The sequence below is a fragment of the Apostichopus japonicus genome, chromosome 17, assembly GCF_037975245.1.
Source record: "Apostichopus japonicus isolate 1M-3 chromosome 17, ASM3797524v1, whole genome shotgun sequence".
Lineage (NCBI taxonomy): Eukaryota > Metazoa > Echinodermata > Holothuroidea > Aspidochirotida > Stichopodidae > Apostichopus > Apostichopus japonicus.
This window is the reverse complement of record NC_092577.1, coordinates 30,715,287-30,738,450: the sequence shown is the minus strand read 5'-3', so window position 1 is coordinate 30,738,450 and position 23,164 is coordinate 30,715,287. Positions and strand designations below refer to the sequence as shown.

General features: G+C 36.9%; 1 protein-coding gene across 1 annotated transcript in view; it reads right to left on the bottom strand.

The window, feature by feature from the left end:
* The window catches only part of LOC139984557 (uncharacterized), a 39,575-nt gene that overhangs the window by 13,407 nt on the left and 3,004 nt on the right, over nucleotides 1-23,164 (bottom strand). Inside the window, exons 2-4 of the mRNA XM_071998494.1 lie at nucleotides 7,654-7,751; nucleotides 6,785-6,952; nucleotides 2,321-2,493 (exon numbers count right to left, since the gene is read on the bottom strand). Coding sequence (XP_071854595.1) covers nucleotides 2,321-2,493; nucleotides 6,785-6,952; nucleotides 7,654-7,751 — 439 coding nt within the window. The remainder of the gene's footprint in view (nucleotides 1-2,320; nucleotides 2,494-6,784; nucleotides 6,953-7,653; nucleotides 7,752-23,164) is intronic.

The following is a 23,164-nucleotide window of genomic DNA, read 5'->3' as shown; positions in this document are numbered from 1 at the left end:
GACTGTGTACAAAACCTTCCAAGCACTTGTACAGCCAATTTGCCCATTTTGCAAAGCATTTGTCTTTGCAATGCGATACTGGATATCTGATTTCCTGATGTATAATCTGTCTCACCCATAAAAAGCGATGAATTTATACTAAATTTCAAAATGATAACAGCAGTAATGGTATGCAGGGTTATTTTTGTTCCAGGAAATACATAACTTCAACTCTGTGTGACCTTATAATGTTTAATGTTGTATAATGTTTAGTACAGTCTGTACTTTATATCACCCCCCAAAAAAATATACATTGACAACGATGACAAAGATGGCATTCCTAAAGTAGCTGTGTAAATAAACCAGTAACAAGTGGTGTGTCACACAATCTTCAACCAGATCAGTCTTTATCACAGGTCTCCATTGTCATGGACCATTATAATAACAAACGAGGAAGGGGGGGGGGGCAAGGCGAATGACTGCATTTCTTGGAAATGTTCCCTAGACTGTAAATCTATCCAGTACAATATATCGCACCGGTGGTAAGGATGATAAAGGATTTATAGGAGTCAAGAACATTCTAACAATGATATGTAGAATATTTCTGGCAATTTCTAAGATTGATATTGTCAAGTCTTTTCCTGAGTCTGTACCACCTTTTGGTCATTGCAAAGTGGGTTTGGACTAACCGGCAAATACGAGGTTTGAGAACATTTCAAAATAGCTTCAATTTGTGATGACGTCCCCCCCTTTAAACCGCAGTTCCAGCATAATTTTATCACGTTAAATTCAGTGAGGCATGAGTGATAATTACAATTTTCTCGGTATTGTTTGTTGTGGTACGTTACTGTATACACATTCTTCCTACATCCTGTGAAGCCCGACAACACTTGTGCTAAATACCGTCTGCTTTTCAAACTTTACAGACTACAGTAGCACAGATCATGTTCAATTCGGTGTAGCATTAACGGTTTGTGTTGCAACTTCCTTGGTTTTTATGCCTGAGAACGTGTCGTCTCTGAATTCTTCCATTGTGTGCAGAGCCTATAAACACATGCAAATACACACTGAATCACCTGTGTGTCATAGGGGGTACACAGAAGGAACATAAAGTATGCTATGCTAAGAGCTTTTCAAAAATGATTCCACATAAGCTAGAATTAGGAGACAACAGAGCACCCATTGATGAAGTCTGTTGTGAACGAGATCTCCTTGATCATATGTAATGTAATATTTTTGCTGTTTCGGTATTTCTACGGCCAGATCTGTTTCAAGTGTGTCATCTTCTGATTATCTGATACGTGTGTCTCCGATTAAATTCTGTTCACCCAGCTGTCTGTTTCAAAGGACAGTAAATGTTAAACATGTATTTCTTGACTTTCGACGATGGGAGTACATGCATTCATGAAGCATCCTAGTGCAATCTATCTCTCAATTTGTAAGACACGTTTTTGAGATGTCGGCTTTACGAGCTGAGCCTGATATGTCTTGTACCAAACATGATCGTCATGGAAACAGGTGTGATGTCACCGAGACAAACTTGTTTCATGTTTTGAAATTCACATCTTAATTTTCTCCTAGCAAACAAACAACCAACCAACAAACAAACAAACAAATGTTTTAAAATTCACTCTTAATTAACTCTTTAATTTTCTCCTTCAAAATTGACATGTATCTGGATATTGATACACTACAGGCACTGAGGATGGGAATTTACTTGTAGGAGGGTCAATGGAGGGCGCAGAGGCTGCAGATGAGCGGTTAATAGGCTAGGTAGATGAGAGAGTGCAATAGTAGAGCTGAGACAGGTTAGAGAGGAATGCAGTAAAAATTGGGTCCATTAATGTCAACTTAACATCCCATCTTAAGTATGAAATCCTATTATAATCCAAAACAAAAATAAAGCAACTAAAACATTTAACTATCAGTGTACAACTATGACATCACTCCTGTTTGCTTCAAGTTCACTTGAGGTACAAAGTGTAATAATCCTCATCATCTCTTAAAACGCTAAAGAAATTTAATGCAAATTGCACCAGGATGGTAAGAATATACTTCACATTGATCGATCCAAAAAAAAGTTTGCCGTTGAACTATGACTGTACACACTGACAATGTGTCAATAGCAGGTTACTGAGGGGGCTGCAGCATCCTGCAGCCAGGCTGCGTAGGATGAAAATATCTTGTGCTGTGCTGTTTCTCACAATGGGCAAATGAGAGTTCACATGATAGGCACTGCAGGTCAGCTGGGGTAATCCCCTTCCTTTGATATCTATGCAGCCTGGCTGCAGGGGATTTTGCAGCTGCTGCAGCTTTTTTCCTTTTTGACATGGCACCTTACCTGACTAAGCTCCACGATCGCTTGAGCGTCTCGATCTCTCGCACCAGTCTGTTCTCTTCTCGAGACGTGAGTTTCTTGTGCTGAAGTTGGTACTCCAAGTTCTTTAATGCCCTGTCTAATCCCTCCACGGTCCTATATGGTAGACTTGCCTCCAATTTAGATAAAATATCTCCCTAAGGCAAAGAAAAAGGATATATAAAAATGTTAAACAATGAGCAGGTTGTCTTTCCTTGGTTTTGTTAAGTGGATTAATAAATGAAATGAAAAAGGATATATTAAAATATTAAACAATGAGCAGGATGTCTTTGGTTTTGTTAAGTGGATTAATAAATGAAAGGAAAAAAGGATATATAAAAATATTAAACAATGAGCAGGTTGTCTTTGGTTTTGTTAAGTGGATTAATAAATGAAACTAAAAGAAGAAAGAAAAAAAAAGAAAAGGAAAAAGGGAAAGGAAAAAAACACTGGTCAACCTCAATATGATGCTTTCTAATTGATTCCACATACTTGTATCAACAACAATATGCCTTTGCATGATTCCAACATCTATGTTACCCTTCCCTTCCCATCTCATCCCACTCTAAATTGATTCCTCCAACCCCATCACGCACCCCAATCCTGAAAAAAAAAACACTGGTCAACCTCAATATGATGCTTTCTAATTGATTCCACATACTTGTATCAACAACAATATATGCCATTGCATGATTCCAACATCTATGTTACCCTTCCCTTCCCATCTCATCCCACTCTAAATTGATTCCTCCAACCCCATCACGCACCCCAATCCTGAAAAAAAAAACACTGGTCAACCTCAATATGATGCTTTCTAATTGATTCCACATACTTGTATCAACAACAATATATGCCATTGCATGATTCCAACATCTATGTTACCCTTCCCTTCCCATCTCATCCCACTCTAAATTGATTCCTCCAACCCCATCACGCACCCCAATCCTGAAAAAAAAAAACACTGGTCAACCTCAATATGATGCTTTCTAATTGATTCCTCCACATACTTGTATCAACAACAATATATGCCATTGCATGATTCCAACATCTATGTTACCCTTCCCTTCCCATCTCATGCCACTCGATCTTGGTTGGTCCCACCCCACACTGGCCCACATCCTGGCCCACCCCACCCCATCCCAGACAACAACAAAACACTCTGCATACAGTATTACCTCCATAGAGTTTAGTATCAGTGTGTGACACATACAGGACTGTGCCAAAATTGGGATGCTGGAGGGAGTGCAGTATCCTCCAGCCAGGCTGTGTAGTAGGATGTGATCTTTTGTGAGATGTTGTTTCACACAATAGGCTCCTGCTGCTCTGCTGACAATAACCTCTATGCTATGATATTGATTCAGCCTTGCTGTAAGGGGATTTTACAGCTGCTTCAAGATTTTCATTTTGACAACAAATCTTTACTCTGTTCAAAACTTTACACCTTGCCAACACATCCAGTCCCCCCCCCACCCTCCCCCCTTTTATTAAAACATCAATCACAGATCTCGCTACCACTTAAGGTGTCAATTTAGTATGACATACTGTAGCAATCTCCCATATTAATGTTTGCAAGCAAGAGCGATATCCTGGTGAGGCCTTTTACCACATCAATAGGGAATTCCCCTGAGTTATTGTAATTAAAATTTACTACAAAAGTTCCAATGGCAATTCACTCATCAAATTTTTGTTCCTCGTTGATTTACCTTTTTTTTCCTTTTCTGCTGTATACTAGATTTACACCTTGTTCTATCTCTTGGCTTTTTTTTTCTTTTCCTTCTTCCCATCTCCCCCCCCCCCCCTGGTGGCTCCCTTGGCATATTCAAAGTCACCTACCCGAGTACTTTGCAATGAATTTGATGAGGTAGATTCACTCAGGTCATCAATAATAAGCCGACTACTTTGGTACTGTAAACAAATCTTGCAAATTGCGATCATGCGGTATAATACATACTTCTCCGGTTCCTAGAAGATTAGACCAGCATCGCTTCATTCCAATAATCACCCGACTAATTAAGTGACAAATTTATCTTCTACGTCTGCTAGAAATCATGAAGTTATGAAATTTATGACAAGAAATAAATCAAGCGGGAGGGACAGACGAGTCAGCCGAGAGATTCCAAAATGCTTAAAAAAAACTAGGATATTTTGATATCATTTGGAACCAGGACCTAGAAATAACAATGTCACTCTGATCAATCTGAAGATGAACAAGTTTGGCAAGTATTTTTAAGAATGTTTTGAATTGAATTTTTTTCCCCACTATATAAAATAACTATTAATATGTATGCTACGGTACTAGTCGAACTGGTCTCTGAACTGAACTTCAGGAAGTTATCGCCCCATGATTTGAAGCTTTTGCTTTTTTGAATTGCCTTTGTAAGTCTGTGATAACTATCGGAAGCTGAGGCCACATTTATTTTCCGATATAAAACAAACATGTTTTGTTTCTTAATTTGATCTGTTTGTCTTAATATACTTTATCAGCTGTAAATCTAATTTGTGAGTATTGTAATTAATAATTATTATTATTATTATATTAATTACTGTATACTGTTGTTTCTTAAACTGACTGACCAGACTCAGATAGCTGATTTAACTTCTGCCAGTGGGGAACTCCCCTTACAGAATCTATATTGTGTAATATTCTCCTCTTCAGGGAAATATCCTATTTCAACAATCTTACTCACAAACGTACTTAAGAATACTGGAAAGCATTTCAAAAATCTCTACAGTAGGTCAAAACTGCTACATCTGTTCCCAACAGGATGCCATGTTTCACAATAAATGGGACTTGTGTCCCAAGTTCCCCCCCCCCCTCTAAAAAAGAAAAAAAAAATTTAAAGTAGAAATTGCTATCCAGTTAAAACCCTGTCAACAGAATTCTAAGGGGGAAATTTGCATACAAATGATACACATGTTCAGTCCGTATTTTCAAGAATTCTTTGATTTCCATAAACAAGGGAAAGGGAGCCATGATTTATGTGTACTCGTCTGGTCCTATCATTGGGTGATACGCTGGTCCTTTCCTGGTGCCCATGTTTATGGTTTAGGGCTAGATTTGACGGAACTACTTTATGTTGCTATGTAGTTGCACTCAATAAAGCATGCATAGTGCTTGTAAATGTACCTTGAAATGTGTAACACACCTTACCAAGGACCGTTCAATCTTATGGCCCTGCTTGCATACTGTATTTGAGGGGGGGGAGGGGGACAGAAATGGGACATTTGAACTCCAGCTAACATGCAGTTCAATTAAAAGAAAAATTTAAAAATTTGCAAAACTTGGGTGAGAGAATAATGAGGGTCAATGACAAGCGGTTACCGGTCGCTAATGGTGTACAGTGCTAACTACAGGTTACTTGTTCACTCTTGTCACCACACAGAGAGAGCGCAATGCTAAGGGTGTACAGTGCTTAGGGTGTACAGTGCTAAGGGTGTACAGTGCTAAATACAGGTGACTTGTTCACTCTTGTCACCAAACATAGACAGAGTGCATCGGTTGCGAGGAGACAGGTAGACGAGGAAGTGTACAGTAAATGCCGCCACCACCCCTTGGGTGTATTTATGTCAATGGCTTTCAACCACAATCAACACTCGACAGAAACATTTTCTGCACTTTGTAAGAATCAACCAGATACTAAATTTCTCTCTTTCACAATGTCACTACAATAACTGCGACTAGCAGACACATCATTAACACAGAAGGTTCTATTCAATCATTCATTTTATGGTTTAAACAAGGCATACCTGCAACTTTAGTACAATAACATTTTTGCACACAATACACCACCACCTGAAATAAGATATGCTACTTGCAAGTTTCGGCAACACTGAATACAAGTCTTGTTGTTAATAGCTACAACAATATATTGATAAAGTAGTAATCTTGACAAAATAAAAAGCTAAGGGCAAAAACATCCTTGAAAATTTGCAGAGATAATTCTGCGCTAAGAGCACAAATATTTCTTCACGGGACAGCTGGATGACAGCCTCTCGAATCTGTCTCTGAGATGACATCACAATTTTGATCAGATATTCACATTCATGAATGAGATGCGTTATACATACTGTTCATGAGATTTATACTTGTAAACTCTCCGGTCAAAATGTACTATAAAGCCAGCAAACACAATGTACCTTTTTCTTAGAAAAATTTATATATATTTAATAGTTTATTAAATGATTTTGTAAATGGTTGAAATAATTTAAGAAAGGGTTTCACAGTACAAAACAGTGATTCCTGCATTCCAGTTTCCTTTTAATTATAACCATTTTTTTATAAGTTATGACCAATTTCGATCCCCATCTGCAAGCTCCAAAAACGTTATAAATTTCACAAATACATTCAAGAAAAATATAAATATATAATATAAATTTTCCGACATTCTCCTAGATAAACCAATCAGATTGCATCGTTTCACATGTATCCTACTGTAAGTATCGACTCACCTTCTTTGTTATATCGTCTCTGACTTTTTGCAGCTCCTTTTCTTTCTCTTTCCTACTCTCTATCGTCTGAAATTTCTCCCCCCGGATAGCTTTGAGTTTTGCGTTGAGTTTGTTGCGTTCTTCGGTGGCCTCCGGTGAGGACTCCTTGCTCGGCTTGCCGAGAGATTTCTAGCAGAACATCTCGAGTCAAGGAAGCAACTCGTAATAATGGATTGACGTCAACAGATGTTATCAACATACCTACAGATGACACCTTATGAGTCTCAAGTACCATTCATTTTCTTTTATCACTACGAAGATTACATTGATTTCCTGAACGAAGAAGAAAAACTTCATACTCTGTGATGAAAAGCAACATCTACACAACAAAACCAACACTCCAAAAAAAAAAAAAAAAAAAAAAAAGGGCAAAAATAACACACAACAATTAAAACCAATTACAAAAGACTAAAATCAACTTAAATCCAACTTCTCGAAACCATCTGCATCTCTTTCTGTCACTTAAACTAAACTCTCATATTTATCATGTCAGATAACAACAATGTCCTTTATCAGTATCACACCCCCCCCCCCCCCCGCCCTCCCCTTATCCATTCTCTTCAGTTTCACAATTCATTAATCAGGGATGAGCCTGGGGTAAAAAAAAAAATCCCAGAACTTTGCAAAAATTGCGGTATAGGCTCCAGTTTGCGTATGCTACAGTGTGTTAGGATAATAGTTTTTGTCCCGAGGTAGAAAAGAAATCACGGATATTCCGCGAATTCGAGGAAAAAGCTCATGCCTGATTAATTCATTAATTAATTGACCAGTTTGATAAATCTTTCAGATGATTTCAGATGGCCCATTAATTTGTAAAAGATAAAGGATACAAGTTCTGCCTCTTTGATCCTGATCTTCTCCAATAAGGCATCCTGTCCCTCTTCAAACTTCTTCTTGTTGGGCGGTCGCATCGTCTTCGGCCTTGCACCTACAGGAGCAGAGAAAACAAATAGAAGTAAGAAAAATAAGTTTAAATTATGGGAGTCAACTTAAAAATTAATAATTTAACCATGCATGTTGCATTGATCTTACATTTCTACGATTAAGGAGGAACTCCTACTGGAAGTGGAGCTGGGAGAAACTTCGAGGGGGATTTGACCGATTGACGTTCGCTGGCGAGGAAGTTAAATGCAATGAGGGCGTATTACCCAAGTGTTATGATTGTACAGAGTGCACCCCTGGGTAATACGCCCTCAATAAGGGTTATACAAAGCCAATTTATACGCATTCACACACCAGTAGAATCACTGTGGTCGAGTGGTACAGACTTCGGTCTGGTGACACAAGATCCGGGGGTTCGATTCCTACCTTCGTCTGATGAGTCCCAAAAGGACGAAAGCAGTCGTGAAGTGGAATTTTTCTGGTGTGTTGTTCTTTATTTATTTACTATATATCTGTCATACCACTTGCTACACATTCATACATATATATATATATATATATATATATATATGTGATCCCAACGATTGGCATATAAGCACTCTAAACAGTGTTCTGTTCGGTCTCTGCCAAGAAGAAACTGGAAGAACCCCGCGGAAACCAGAAGAAACGGGGAAAATTTGAGATACTGTACCTTTTCTGTAGATTGCAATTACAGACAAAGAGTTTAACAATGGTATATACACATTCTATGAATGCATGGAAAATCCTTCATGGAAAATAAAACCCTGGAAAGTTGGGTCTGTACAGTTCTGTCAATGTTTTAAGTCTAAATCACCGAGTACTTAGCTTCTTCTACTAATGAAATAACATTAGTTGGCTTGAACATCACTTTAGCCTCCATTTGCCAAGTCTTTGAATCCAATCTTTGAGGTGGAAGGAAGTCGGTACGTATTGTAGGCAAAGGGTTATTCACATTTGTCTGACAATTTGTGGTTGAAATTGAAAAGATTTACTAGATTACTGGATGTACTCTGGGTAAACCAAGGTCATGTTCCAACACTGTGTACAGGTAGGTTTTTCATTTCCTCCAATTTTTTTATTTTTTTTATTTTTAGCTTCTTCTACTTTTAATTGGTAAAAACTAGAAGAAACATGTTTCTCCCCCCCCCCCCCTACCTTGGAAGAAAGTTTAGAAACCTTTAAACTCTGGCTCTACAACAAAGTATGCCAAACTCCACTTACGGTCGATCACCTCTCATGAGAACTGCAAACTGGATATATACCCTAATTCCTATTTCCGGTTAAAGTTTAGGATTTAAACCACTCTTGATGGTTCTCTACAATGACCAATTTACAATGACCAATTTAATGTCGACATTTAAGCCACTTTCACTTCAGCATTTTAAGGAAGTGATAAGTACAATTTTTCTGAAAAGCTGAACTGCAAAGTGTTTGTCTAATTCACCGTGGAAACCAAATTTGCAATAACCTGATAATACCTGTGATGTTATTAATGGGTTGACATTAAAAATTGTTTTAGAACATCAACATAGATACAGATATGCAAGCAATCTTAATTTTCATGCAATCTACTACAGTAGCTTGCGTCGGAACTTTGCAATGCTTGGGGTTCATTTTACAGCCCCATGGAAAGGGGAGAGGGGGTTTAAGGGGAAGTTTGGCAAGCCGTTAAAGTATCAAAAGCTGTACAGTATCTGAAGTTTAAGGTGGATTTCCACTTACTTTGCCCAAATCTAGCAACCAATTGATTGCCCAAAAGAAGATACTGAATGGTACACGAAAACAAGGGTTATCTGTTACTTTATGCTATGAACATCACATCATGAAAGGTGGTGAGCTTAAAGGACACATTTTATCACCACATTTAACATTCAGTCAGTGCAAAACGACTTCATTCCAATTTTTTCATTTTCCTTTTTTCTTCTTTTTGCAATTGAATCACATGCAACAAGCAAATTATATTTTTTTCAAGATATGTGGCTTTTTGTTCCCTATTTTAAATCATCCTTACTGTAGGTACTCAAGCTAATAAACTTAATTGTTATGGATATTGATTATCAATTATTCATAAAAAAATTGATAAAAAGTTAACCAAAAATTTAAACAGCTGATTTACCACTGGTAGAGTGGAACTGTGGATTATCTTGTTGAGTTTGTCTGTTGGGATGGGTGGAGTGGGAAGGGGTGTGGGTCATGTGTGTGCATGTGTGTATATAATCTACATAGTAACTTCTTGCTAGGAAGCTTTATAAAGACTCCATTGTGTTAATTAGGGAGACTAAAACAACATTGATCCACTTATGAGTTTCGTTGATCAATAGCTTGACAATATAGTATGACTTAACACAACGACAACAAGAGAGAACAAGAATTAATTTGTGTTAAAATTGACTACAACAAGAGTGATTTGGGTTCAAAGTTACACTTACATTTACACGTACTGTATCTCTGAATCATATCATAGTACAGCAGCTCAGAAAATACATCAGAAATATTTCCTGTTTTTGCATCATTTCTAAATACAGATCTTAAAGCACCAAACATGACACTGTACAAAGATATCAGCTATTTTTGTTCTCAAGCCTTTACATCATACAGTACTGTAGCCTACACAACAGTGCACTGGGAGTGTGAATCACACAGTATGTAAACTAGTCGGAGTTAACCCTGAGTGGATCATACTGACAGTACACAACAGTGCTACCATATATGCACTGGTAGTGTGAATCACACAGTATGTAAACTAATCAAATTAACCCTGAGTGGATCATACTGACTGTACACAAGAGTGCTAGCATATACTGTATGCACTGAGAGTGTGAATCAAAAGGTATGTAAACTAGTCAGAAGTAACCCTGAGTGGATCATATGATCCTATACACAACAGTGCTAGCATATATGCACAGGGAGTGTGAAAAATAGTCACAGTTAACCCTGAGTGGACCATACGGTACTGGACACAACAGTGCTTGCATATATGCACTGGGAGTGTGAATCTCACAGTATGTAAACTAGTCAGAATTAACCCTGAGTGGATCATACGGTACTGTACACAACAGTGTTAGTATATATCCACAGGGAGTGTGAAAACTAGTCAGAGTTAACCTGAGTGGATCATGCATGCACCTGACATCTTTCTTTCCATACAACTCCTTACATATAGAGGAATGTGATCCCCAAGAAATATCAGTTTTCAATATACACTGAATAGATGTGCCTCCATATCACACAATGATACTAGGTGCAACATGAGTGTAGTTCTAAATGAAATCGAACAAGTCACAGACCAAGACCAGACCTTGAAATTTGGGCTATTTAATGGTAAAATGCCCGGTGCATTTTTGTCAGTTGCCATAAAACCAACAAAAACAGGTTGGGGGGGGGGGGTGGCGGCGCACTGATAATTTTCTGCTAGTAGACACTAAGGACAATAGAATGTAAACACATGGCTAATCAGATTATAAATATTCATCAGTCAAGGTTCAGCACGATTTTTGTTCCTAACATAGGCCCAGTATCAAGTGCAGATTTTCAGAAAATATTATTAGGCTGCTCCCATAAACCTGTACAGTAGCTGTTGAGAACTTGATTTAAGCCAGCAAATTGTTTGAAGCACAGTCAAATTTGCTTGTCTCCGGGTTTGCAAATTTCATCCAAGGTGGAAAAACCCTCGGAAAATACCAGAGGCAGGCTACTGTCCACAACTTCCAGCTTAGAGCCAGAGAGATAATCTCCTTTCTACACAAACATGGCTTTTCCATGCAATTAAGTTTGTATGACCTGAATTAATTCACAATATAGCTGGTCCAGGGCTGTTTAAATTGAAGGTTCGGGGGCCTTGGAGTGGAAAAGATTTTTTTTTTGTTATCGCTTACTCAGAGGTCCATACATGGTGTAGCCTGACAGACTTCAAGAGCTATTTGGAATTTTGCTTTTATCCATTTGGATAAAATAAGAAAATGCGAATGCGAAGAAAATATGAAAAAGAGCATGGCGACACTCACATTCTACTTTTTAGAGATTTAAGAGTTATTTTTATTATGGATGGGGGAAGGGTGGGGGGAGGGGGATGAGGGAAGGCAAATGAATTGGAATGGGGGAAAGGTGGAGAAGCAGTCTAGTGTAAATGACCTAAGTTCAAATTTCCATCTTTTCACAGTTTGCAAAAATAGTTAGTACCATAATGTTTATAGCTTCTAAAGGGATAAGACATGTGCTGCCAGTCTTTATATGTCAAAAAAACCAATAATTTGTTCCTCTCAAGAATTCATACCACAGGTGCATTGTCACATCTTGATGAAAACTGACAAAATGTATTATTTTCTTTAAACTGCCTTTCAACTTAAGGGGAGGGAAGCAAGTACTTACACACGAAACGGGTTTCAAAGGTGTTGTCGTTAAGCAAAGAAAGTAGACCTACTGAATAGGTCCTGTATACATTAAAAACATTGTAAGATACTTTTTACAGAGATGGACTTTAATAGAGACAATAACTTTTAATTTATAAGACTTAAACAATATTGTAATAGTGCAGGACTTAAAATGAAATGTTACCTTCAAGTTTCATGATTCCTATTTGACTCTTCATTGTGTAGCGGATACATAAGTAGTTTCTTCCAATTTCATTTTTCCAGAAGAAACTGGAAGAAACTAGTTGTTTCCAGTTTCTTCGGTTTCTCCCAGAAGAAACCGAACCCTGCTTGTTCCTTCACGAAAGCTCAGGTTTTATATAAAAACAAAGCATACACTGTGACTAATCACTTCAATACAACGATTACAGTTGTACTACTGTTATGCACAGACTCTCATCACAGAATTTGACTGCAGCAAAACAGTATGTAACACAGACAGTGTTGTAACCAATTGTAGCCCCTGTCCTTGTCCCCTCCATCCTACTCCACCCCCCACACCCACCTCCTTGAAACTACAGTATTTAGCTATTCGATCACTTTCTCCAAATTGTCAACAGACAGATGCGGTGAAATTGTTTCCACCCAAATGGTCAATATGAAACACAACTGGGCTGGGATTCCACATTCCAGAATCATGGGACTCATTTTCAAAGTTTTACCATAAGTACCAACTAACTCAGAAACCTCTAAAGCCATTGTCTGCTTGAATAGTGTTACTGTACCTTCCCATATTTGACATACCAAGTAGCATGGTGCTCTTTGTATTTGCCGACATCCAACAAACAGTTCTATACCTGTCAAAGAGGGAAATCCCCTTTGGAGATACTGTGGTACACCAGAAAACCTGACCAGGGATTTTCATATTCCATATTCCAGATTTTCAAATTCCATTTTTGAAGCAACATTATCAGACAAGGAACAATTATTCCAGAATCGTATTGCAAAAAGCCAAGCAAAATGGTCAAATCGCTGGATACAATATTAATTAGCAAAGATGTCAAGCCCTTTTTCTATACAGGAACCAGATTACTGTACTTAACAATACACAAAATACTGTGTATACAGAGCCTTCCAATGTGCTACTCAAAATTTGAACGCTAGATTATTCCTTGTATGCTGATGACCTCACGGAAAGAACTGCATCTTAAAAGTGAGACACTTGTAACCTGAAAGGGGAGGAGCGGGGGCCAGGGGAGGGGGAGGGCGGGGGAGGGGAGGAAAGGATATGGGATTGAGATAACTTCAGTTGTTACTTTGCTCCCTGTTTCTTCTTCCTCATTCAAAGAGTTATTTATAAAGTTTACATCCATATCGGCTCTACAATATGTAGCTTCTGGACGGTACAACTGTCCATACAGTAGTACAGTTTATAATTCATATGATTTTGGCTTAGTTTGCTTCAATTCTGACCAAAAATATCTGGATTGTTTTTTTGTTTTTTTTGATATACAGCGACATAAACAATGTCATACGTTGAAATGATTTGTCCATAAAGTAATCATAGTATTCCTTACAGTGAAAAACTTTCCATGCATGTATGACTGTTTATACTATATAGCATTTATATACTTTTATTGCATTTTACCCCAGCACTTTTAAAGAAGATTAATTTTTTTTGACACCAAAAAGGAGAAAAATCTCCAGCTCCTGGAAAGGGACACAGTAATGGTTAGGTTACCATTATCCCCCACCCATCCCCCCAACACACACACACTACAGGATATTCAGTACTGGTCTGTCCTGTGGTTATATTAGCACAATTACTTTATACACCAACAAGAACAACAATAATGCTAACAAAACTTCAGGTCAACAAAGCCACTAGGCTGGGCATAAACATTGAGTCATCATCCATTGACTCCAAGCGGTGATGTTCCATATTTAGAACTGACTGTTTGGTACACAAGGTCTCATGAATATTCATGAGACAGATAAGGGATGCATGAAGTAGATCAAATACTGCTTTCCTAAATAGGTGTGAATATTTATGCTACTGAAAGAGAATTAACAGACAGTGCCCAATATGGTTAGAACTCCATCGCTATGTAGGTAATATATCAATATAGGTGACGATAATGAAGAATTGCATACTGTTCGCGTCAAGTTATACTCAAATTAATAATGAAGTGAACCCTTTTTATTAATTTTTTTTTTTACTTTAGAGAATACAAATGGGAAAATGGGAAGACATGTAAAGGATTGGAAAAAAATACAGATTTGTAAATAATTGATTTGAAAGTGTTATAAATATGTCAACTCCATTACAGGGAATTTCTCTTTGTTTTAACATAGAAACGAAAACTATGGATCATACAGTTCTCTTTATTATAAGTTATTATAAGTAAAATACAAGAGTTCATCATAGGTATGCTAAAGTTCTAGTCTAATTCTGGTAGGCATGCAGAACTCTTTTAATGTGGTACTATCATGGAAGTAGTTCAAGAAATAGTTTAATAAGTTCATGTTTCCACAGTCCCATGGTATATAGTCACCTCTGCTGCCTTTAAAAATAGAAACCTAAACGTAAGTTTAATTAAAAGGAAGAGAGAGAAGGAGAGAAACAGTGGAAGTGGGTCAGAGAGGGGGGGGGGGGGGAGGCACAGAGCTAAATATTAACAATGTGTATATAACATATGTATATAGTACTGTATACATCTATGGGAGACTTGTGCATGAGTTGAATGGAGACACCTAAGGGATTCCTGAGTGAAGCTAATGTCACAGAGACACATTCCTGTAATACTGCAGCAATCTTCTCACTTCACAATGGATCCATCTAAGTTTCACTGACCTGCTTCTTCATCTGTGTGGTATGTAGTGTCTAATTGTAATGGGGAGGGGGAGGGGGAGGGGGAAGGAGAAGAAGAAGGGGAATGAGATTAACTTGAACAAATAATTGTATAGTACTCTCAAACCCATTCAGTCAAAGTAAAATTATCATGTGTGCAGTGTCTGACCACCCACAGACAGAAAATATGAGAATGAAATTGTACTGGACCGTGGAACCACGATATATGCTGTTAGTCAAATAAATTGCTCAATTGACAGGGTTGTTAACGATCACTCCCCCATGTTGTGTTTCAATGCCATCATTCGGCCAGGAGTGACAAACCTTATAAATACACTTTACAAAACTTGGTTAGGGTTAAATGGTTAAATTAATCTCTCCAGAGCTCAAATACAATGGCAAGAGACATCCAACAAAATTGAATAAGTTTTCACACGTTGCCACAGCTTGGCTTTGGTGCACACGGCTTGAGCGTCATGCATACATGTGAATAAACACCTTGCAACGTAACATTAACAATCTTTGGTCTCTTATAGAACCTTATCAAAGTTATTTTATCAACAATTTCTGATCAGGGTCCTGTTTAGTACACTCACAACTAATCTTGTTAACATGCAACATGTCAGTGGTTAACATCAAACACATAGTTTACACAATGCTTAAATAAATATTTCAATATAAACAGGTCTGTAAAAATTACCATCTGGAGCTATCTGTATAAGTTACATCAAAACACTAAAAAAATATTGCTTTTTGTCAGATTTCCTTGGAACCAAATTCCTCATTAATTTCCTCAATTGTTTTATGTCCCATTCTGAAGTGCTACATATGTCACTGCACTTTCCTGTGTATTTTGCAGCCATCCAAAACAATGTCCGTTTTTTTTTTTTTTGGACATGTGAAATGTTGCTAGGGGTGAGAACAATCAACATAATTGCTTTGTCATCTTAGCAACTCAATCAACATTGGTTTAAATGTTACTATGTACTGTACTTACTGCTAATATTCTATACAAATACTATTCATACATCTTCATTCAAGCTTCCTTAAGCCTGCTTCAAGAACCAACATCAACTAACATGCCACATTTGAACTTCCCTGACAAAATTGTTCCCCCTTGGAAGCAATTTAGAGAAAATGTGATCTTTATCTCATTTTGCCTAAGTTGTTTTATTTATTATTTACATTGCAAATATCACCAATTCTGACCGAGTACAATCAGCAGGTAACTTCAAAATTATGAGGGAAAATGGAACAGCTTGTGGCAGAGCAGAGCAGAACAGACACTACTGTGATTTGCAGAGAATACTTCAAATCGATAATCACTGTAATATGAAAAGCAAATATGGCTAGCTATTGCATGTTAAACCCTTTTTAACAAGTGCAGCATTTTTGCTGTGTGTTGCCAGATAACTAATTCTTTGTAGTAATAGCAACTATTGCAGCCGACACAGATATATATATAACACCTAGAAAGTGAGAAAACAAGAAAAGGTCACCTCTGAAGTGGATGACACTCACACCATTCCACAACAAGGAGCATTAGATTTAATATGAAAAAGGTCATAGGTCACAAAATCCAGTGGGGGGGGCAACAGTGTTTGGTATGTACAAGTGTTTTAGGTATGTGAAAGTGAGTATTAGCGAGTGAGTGGGCACTGTATCCATTGTACAAATACTGTACAATTGAAATCTCAATGGGCACTAATAAATCCGACACACAAAAAAAATTGAAAATATAAATGTGATTAAAACTGTTAACAATTAAATTATCATACTGTATATAAACTTGACAAACAATTTTTTAATGAAAGGGTGTGAAAGAACTAATAACACATCATTAAGACTGCTCACTCTGCCCATTCGAAAGATTTGATCTTGTAGGCTCCATGTGTCATTCATTTCAATGCAAATGATTGAAGTACTTTACAATACATACATCAGGCCTACAATTGCACAGTCTTAGCCGCCTTGATAAAAATACAGGTGTATTAAAAATATTCACTGGCTAAAATCTATATAAGTTTGCATTTGCAATGATTTAATACAAAGGTAATATTAATTTGCACAAGTTTGTAATAATATGCCTTCCTTTTTTCCCCTACTGTCAAACGGTGAAATTCACCCTGTCCCAACCATTCCCCTGCCCCCCCCAATAGATATCCTGAATATCAAGGACTTATGCATGAAACTGAAACATTGAAATTGTGACAAAACTTAGCCTTTCTCTTTAAGGTTACGGAGAAAGCAATCATTCATACTGTAGTTGCCGGAATATCTTGACACTTCAGTCTGATTTTAGTCCATTAATTACTCATCATGATTTAATACTGCAAATTATTTGATAAAATCACTCAGACTTCTGGCAGAACCAGGACATCGACCAATACTGCGGCCCAACATTCACCTGTTTTGATTATAAAACCTCACTCATATCATCTTTCAACTTAATTCTGCTTTCTTAGCTTCAATCATAACTTCCTTCGGTCTATGACATAGATGTTAGGTACTAAACTACTCAGACTTCACGTCTACTGAGATCTTACATACAGTACATTCTCTGTGTGTGTACAGTTTTGATTTCCTCGAACTACACACCTACGGTACAGTACCATAGCACAATAAATACGTAGAATCATACTGAGCATGCTCAATATTAACGTCCTTGAAATATACCGGTAAAAGTATGCCAATTTCTTCTTAAATATTTAAAGCTCCATTTTACTTCAATGTAACCAAGCCATGAAAACATTCACACATTAATTGAATGACCTTAAACAGGGGTAAATTTTTATGGTCATCCTGGTAGCAGGAGACGATCAAATTTCTGGCAGGACAATCAAAATCTGATGTGGTTTCCGACGGACGACGACTGGTTGTTTACATTAAATTCAGATTGCATTGTAACTAAAACAGGGAATACCCCAGATAGGTTAAAGGATAAATTGCTATCACCCCCAAAGCTAGTCTTCTGTTCAGCAACTAGATATCGATCTCTCCTACAGTGTACGTACTACAGTGACATACTGGTCATTCGCATTTTGCTACGATTTTTTACTTTTACTAATTTTTTACTAATTTTACTTCAATGTAACCAAGCCATGAAAACATTCACACATTAATTGAATGACCATAAACAGAGGTAAATTTTTATGGTCATCCCGGTAGCAGGAGACGATCAAATTTCTGGCAGGACAATCAAAATCTGATGTGGGGATTTCCGACGGACGACTGGTTGTTTACATTAAATTCAGATTGCATTGTAACTAAAACAGGGAATACCCCAGATAGGTTAAAGGATAAATTGCTATCACCCCCAAAGCTAGTCTTCTGTTCAACAACTAGATATAGATCTCTCCTACAGTGTACGTACTACAGTGACATACTGGTCATTCTCATTTTGCTACGATTTTTCGAGTGAGCGAATTTGCTGTTTGGACAACCAAAGTTTCACAACCAGGGTTTTCTGTGCTTACAACAATTTCACTATAATCATAAAGTCTTTAAGTTTTAAAGTTTGTTTTAAAGGTAGTACGCTATAATTACTACAAGTTTTCAAAAGGTGCTTTCCTGGAGGTCTTTACTCTTCAAATAGTTCTCAGACATTTTTAAGGAACACACATGATGACTGAATGTTCCAGTGAGGAAAATTTTCTCAAAGGTTGTAATAAAGAACAGTTTAAGAATTTTGACCAAAGGTAAACATATTTAAATATCTAGCATATTTGGGACCAATACAGCATGTACCTTTAAAGGATCATTCATTTCTCAATACTTAAAAAGAGAAATATACAAATATACAACCTGGACTGCTAGCATTATTTTCTTTATGGTGTACAACATATGGAAATAAATTTTGTGTCCCAGTTTCATTCCCTATTTACTAAACCTACTGTCATAGTGTCTACAGTACATGATTTGATTTTGGTGTACTACAATAACAGCTTAATTCTTTCCAACTGTGCAATTTCTTTCACCTAACCACATCTTATTCATTCCAATGAGCAGTCCCACAAAGACCAGGTTGGCAAGTGAAAAGCTAATGTTGGTTGTCATGGGAACATAATCTACAATTTACCAGGTGCTACAAAATAAACACACCCCTGCGAAATCTATTGCAATATGCCATTGTAACAGAACTAACTACAAAGTACTCAATAAATTGAACTTACAGCCGGTTCTGCCAAAGAAATTTCAACTCTTTGAATACATGGGATCTTCCTTGAAAAATGTAGGGTGGTGGTTGTTCAACTTGTTTGAAGTAAACTTACAGTACTTTTTGTCTATCAGATAAACCCTTAATTTCCCCCAAGAAGTAGTTCACACATTACTAGGCAGTCTGTAACGTCATCACTACAGCTGTTCTTTAATAGTTTCCTAATTATAACATTGCTGTTGTTGATTTATCCTTGAAATGTGATCATTACAATTGGCATTTTTTTCTCAGTTGTTGATGTTAGAAATTAAATTCGTTTCAGGTTTCATTTATGTACAAGTTGTTTACAGTGTGATACAACTTTCCACAGTGATTTGTATATTATATTGACAAAAAATATCATTAATGTACAAGTTTATAAAACTTTCCTCAGTGTTATGTACATTATAATGACAAAAAATATCACTAATGTACAAGTTTATAAAACTTTCCTCAGTGTTTTGTACATTATAATGACAAAAATATGTCATTAATGTACAAGTTGTTTAGAGTGCAATACAACTTGAACTTTCCTCAGTGATTTGTACATTATAATGACAAAAAATATCACTAATGTACAAGTTTATAAAACTTTCCTCAGTGTTTTGTACATTATAATGACAAAAAATATTATTAATGTACAAGTTGTTTAGAGTGCAATACAACTTTCCTCAGTGATTTGTACATTATAATGACAAAAAATATCACTAATGTACAAGTTTATAAAACTTTCCCCAGTGTTTTGTACATTATAATGACAAAAAATATCATTAATGTACAAGTTGTTTAGAGTGCAATACAACTTTCCTCAGTGATTTGTACATTATAATGACAAAAAATATCACTAATGTACAAGTTTATAAAACTTTCCCCAGTGTTTTGTACATTATAATGACAAAAAATATCATTAATGTACAAGTTGTTTAGAGTGCAATACAACTTTCCTCAGTGATTTGGACATTATAATGACAAAAAATATCATTAATGTACAAGTTGTTTAGAGTGCAATACAACTTTCCCCAGTGTTTTGTACATTATAATGACAAAAAATATCATTAATGTACAAGTTGTTTAGAGTGCAATACAACTTGCCTCAGTGATTTGGACATTATAATGACAAAAAACAGCCTTTTTCAATTCCATTTCCACATTGTGATTTCAGTTGCCAATCTCTGAGTTGTGACTTTCTGTGCAGTGCATTCATAAAAATTTGTACAGAAATACTTTTGTTAATATTTGTATAGATCTCCATGCTACAAAGCACTTCCACAGAAGGATGTGTGTGGCGGTTTTTTACCTAAAGACCTAGAAAACTAAGCAATTTTGATACACAATGAATGTCATGCCTCCTGAATATCCCTTTTAAATTGAATGTTATACATCTATGAAACCTACTAACCCTTGAAGAAAATATTTTAAATATTGCATGAAAACAGTAAGGTTTCCAAATAGTTCAGCTTGGCATTTAAACCATTCAATCGCAAAGTACTACTCTAACAGAGCTCTTAAAATGACATCTTGTACAACTTTGAAGGAAGGCAGCCCTCAGCTTTAAATAATGGGCACCACTCCCCTTAGACCCCTCCCCCAGGATGGTGGTGAGTCAAATGTTCAGATATTAGCCATTTTGACTCAATGGGAAATTTCTTAGAGGAAACACTGGTCATCATATCAAACATTTGTAAACCATGTAATTGGATAGGTACATGTATAAGGTATGGGGGTTTTCATAATGACCTAGTACAGTAGTGACACATTATTCGCTAGAAACAAAATACAGTACACCTCTACCGTAGTACCTCCGTAAGTCATATCAGATCACAACACAACAGAGAATGATAAAAGATGCCTGAAGGAGAAGGCAGTATTGCTTTCCCCACCCAACCCACTCCAACCCACCCCATCCCCACATGAAGAAACCAACACAACGGTCAACTATAAAATATTATTAGAATGGAGCCCACCAATGGAGAATCTTCTTTCAAAGTTACATCATCTGGTCCTTAGATACTAATCACATAAATCCATCTAAAAGCATTCCCCATCCAACCCACTCCAACCCACCCCACCCCCACATGAAGAAACCAACACAACAGTCAACTATAAAATATTATTAGAATGGAGCCCACCAATGGAGAACCTTCTTTCAAAGTTAAATTATCTGGTCCTTAGATACTAATCACCTAAATCCATCTAAAAACAAATCAATGATTAAACAGAAAACTGAGATGGAAAACTATAAACAATTTTGACAGAGTAAAGAAATGATTTGTTAGTATCAACAGGATTGTAGTTACTGTAACTGGTGAACTCAGAATCCAAGACCTGTGCTGTACTACTGTATATATGACCTACTGCAGTGCACAGTACATATTGGGTCCTTCGTTTGATGGCGATCCCTATAACAACTTGTCTATTTGTCCATGGCTAGTAAATTAATCACTGGTAAATGGACTAAATTACAGTAACTTTTTTTACAGTACTCATCCCAAAACTTACTAGGTTGGGAATTTACAACAAGGCTCAGTTACCGTTTAACTCTCCAAGTCATGCACAATCCCCGTCTACTGTCCGACCAAAATCGGTAACGTTTAATGACCCTGCCCCCCCCCAAAACCCCGGCAAGGAAAATTGTGAGGATAAAAATTTACTTCCGAGTTCCAAATGGTACATAATGAAGGGAGAGTATACAGTAAGGTGATGAACGCAAACTGGGTCAGTCTGGGTACAGAACTAAAAAATGTGACAAATTTGGGCAAGTTAGGATAGATGTGAAAGTGCACAATTTGAGAGGAGAAAGGTAAGAGAGGAATGAAGTAATATTAACCATATTCTGTAATGTACATCAAGATCATGTCAAACTTCCATGAATACCAAACAAGCAGTATGAGACAGTACAAGGAAGTTAATGAAATAACAATAAGATATACAATGGTGTGTGTAGTGCTGTCAACAATTGTGTCAAACAATGGAACTCTATTCAATGTAACCTTGTACACAAACTTCCCATACCAGTTGTCTCTGTTCTACATCCTACAAATTTCAGTTACTTTGGACATAGTAAACAGCCCGGAATAATTTCACAAAGTATCGCATTGTTAAATACCATACTGTACAAAATGGTCAAGTTGCTATACAAGTGTAAACAATGTACTGTAATTCATATAGCAGCTTTCTACACTTGGACTATAGTATTCCAATGGAAGAGAAAACATTGAGATCAATTGAAAATTTTGAACACTAATTTATTCCCTGTGTTACTGTTCCTATGGTACAGCCTTCCTCTCTAATTAATGCCAAAACTAACAATTTGTTATCATTTGTTCAAAGCACTGGTCAATTCGCAGACTGCAGACTGAAACAGTACAAGTTAGATAGCATTCCAGAGGATGGAAAATTTCCCAGAAACCATGAAAAATTGCAGTTACTTATCTGTTGTGTATAGTGTTCAACCGATTAACCTAATCGGAATCGGAATCGGTACGAATATTGCATAATCGGAACATAATCGGAATCGGTAAAAATTACGTGGAATACCAGTTATGTCATACCGATTATTCAAAAACATATGGAAGGTGAAAATATCATTATTCAAAAACATATGGAAGTTGAAAATATCAACTGATGTATTAGGTTTGTTCTTTTACTACGAAATATTAAAATAAGACACCCTCTATATGTCTTTCACAGTGTATACTTTCATCAATTTACGCTGCCAGGGTCGCCGATTTTGCTTCCCTCGTGGTTAGTGACTTCATATTTCTTGGCACAGTAAGCATAGCAGCAATACCAATTTCGCGAATTAACGAATGTGCTTGACAGGGTCGGAAATAAGCGGGGACGATGGGCGATTCGCCCTCGCAAGTGCTAAAAAGCCCTCCTAAAGCACAATTACGAGTGCGAAAAGAAATATAAGAAAATCGCCCTCGTTATATCAGGTGTCTGTGTAAAATTAATTGTGACATGCGTTTGCTTTAGCTAGGAATTGCAGTTGCAGCGCGAATCGCGCAAACAATTCTCACATCCCGCATCAAATCTGAAGC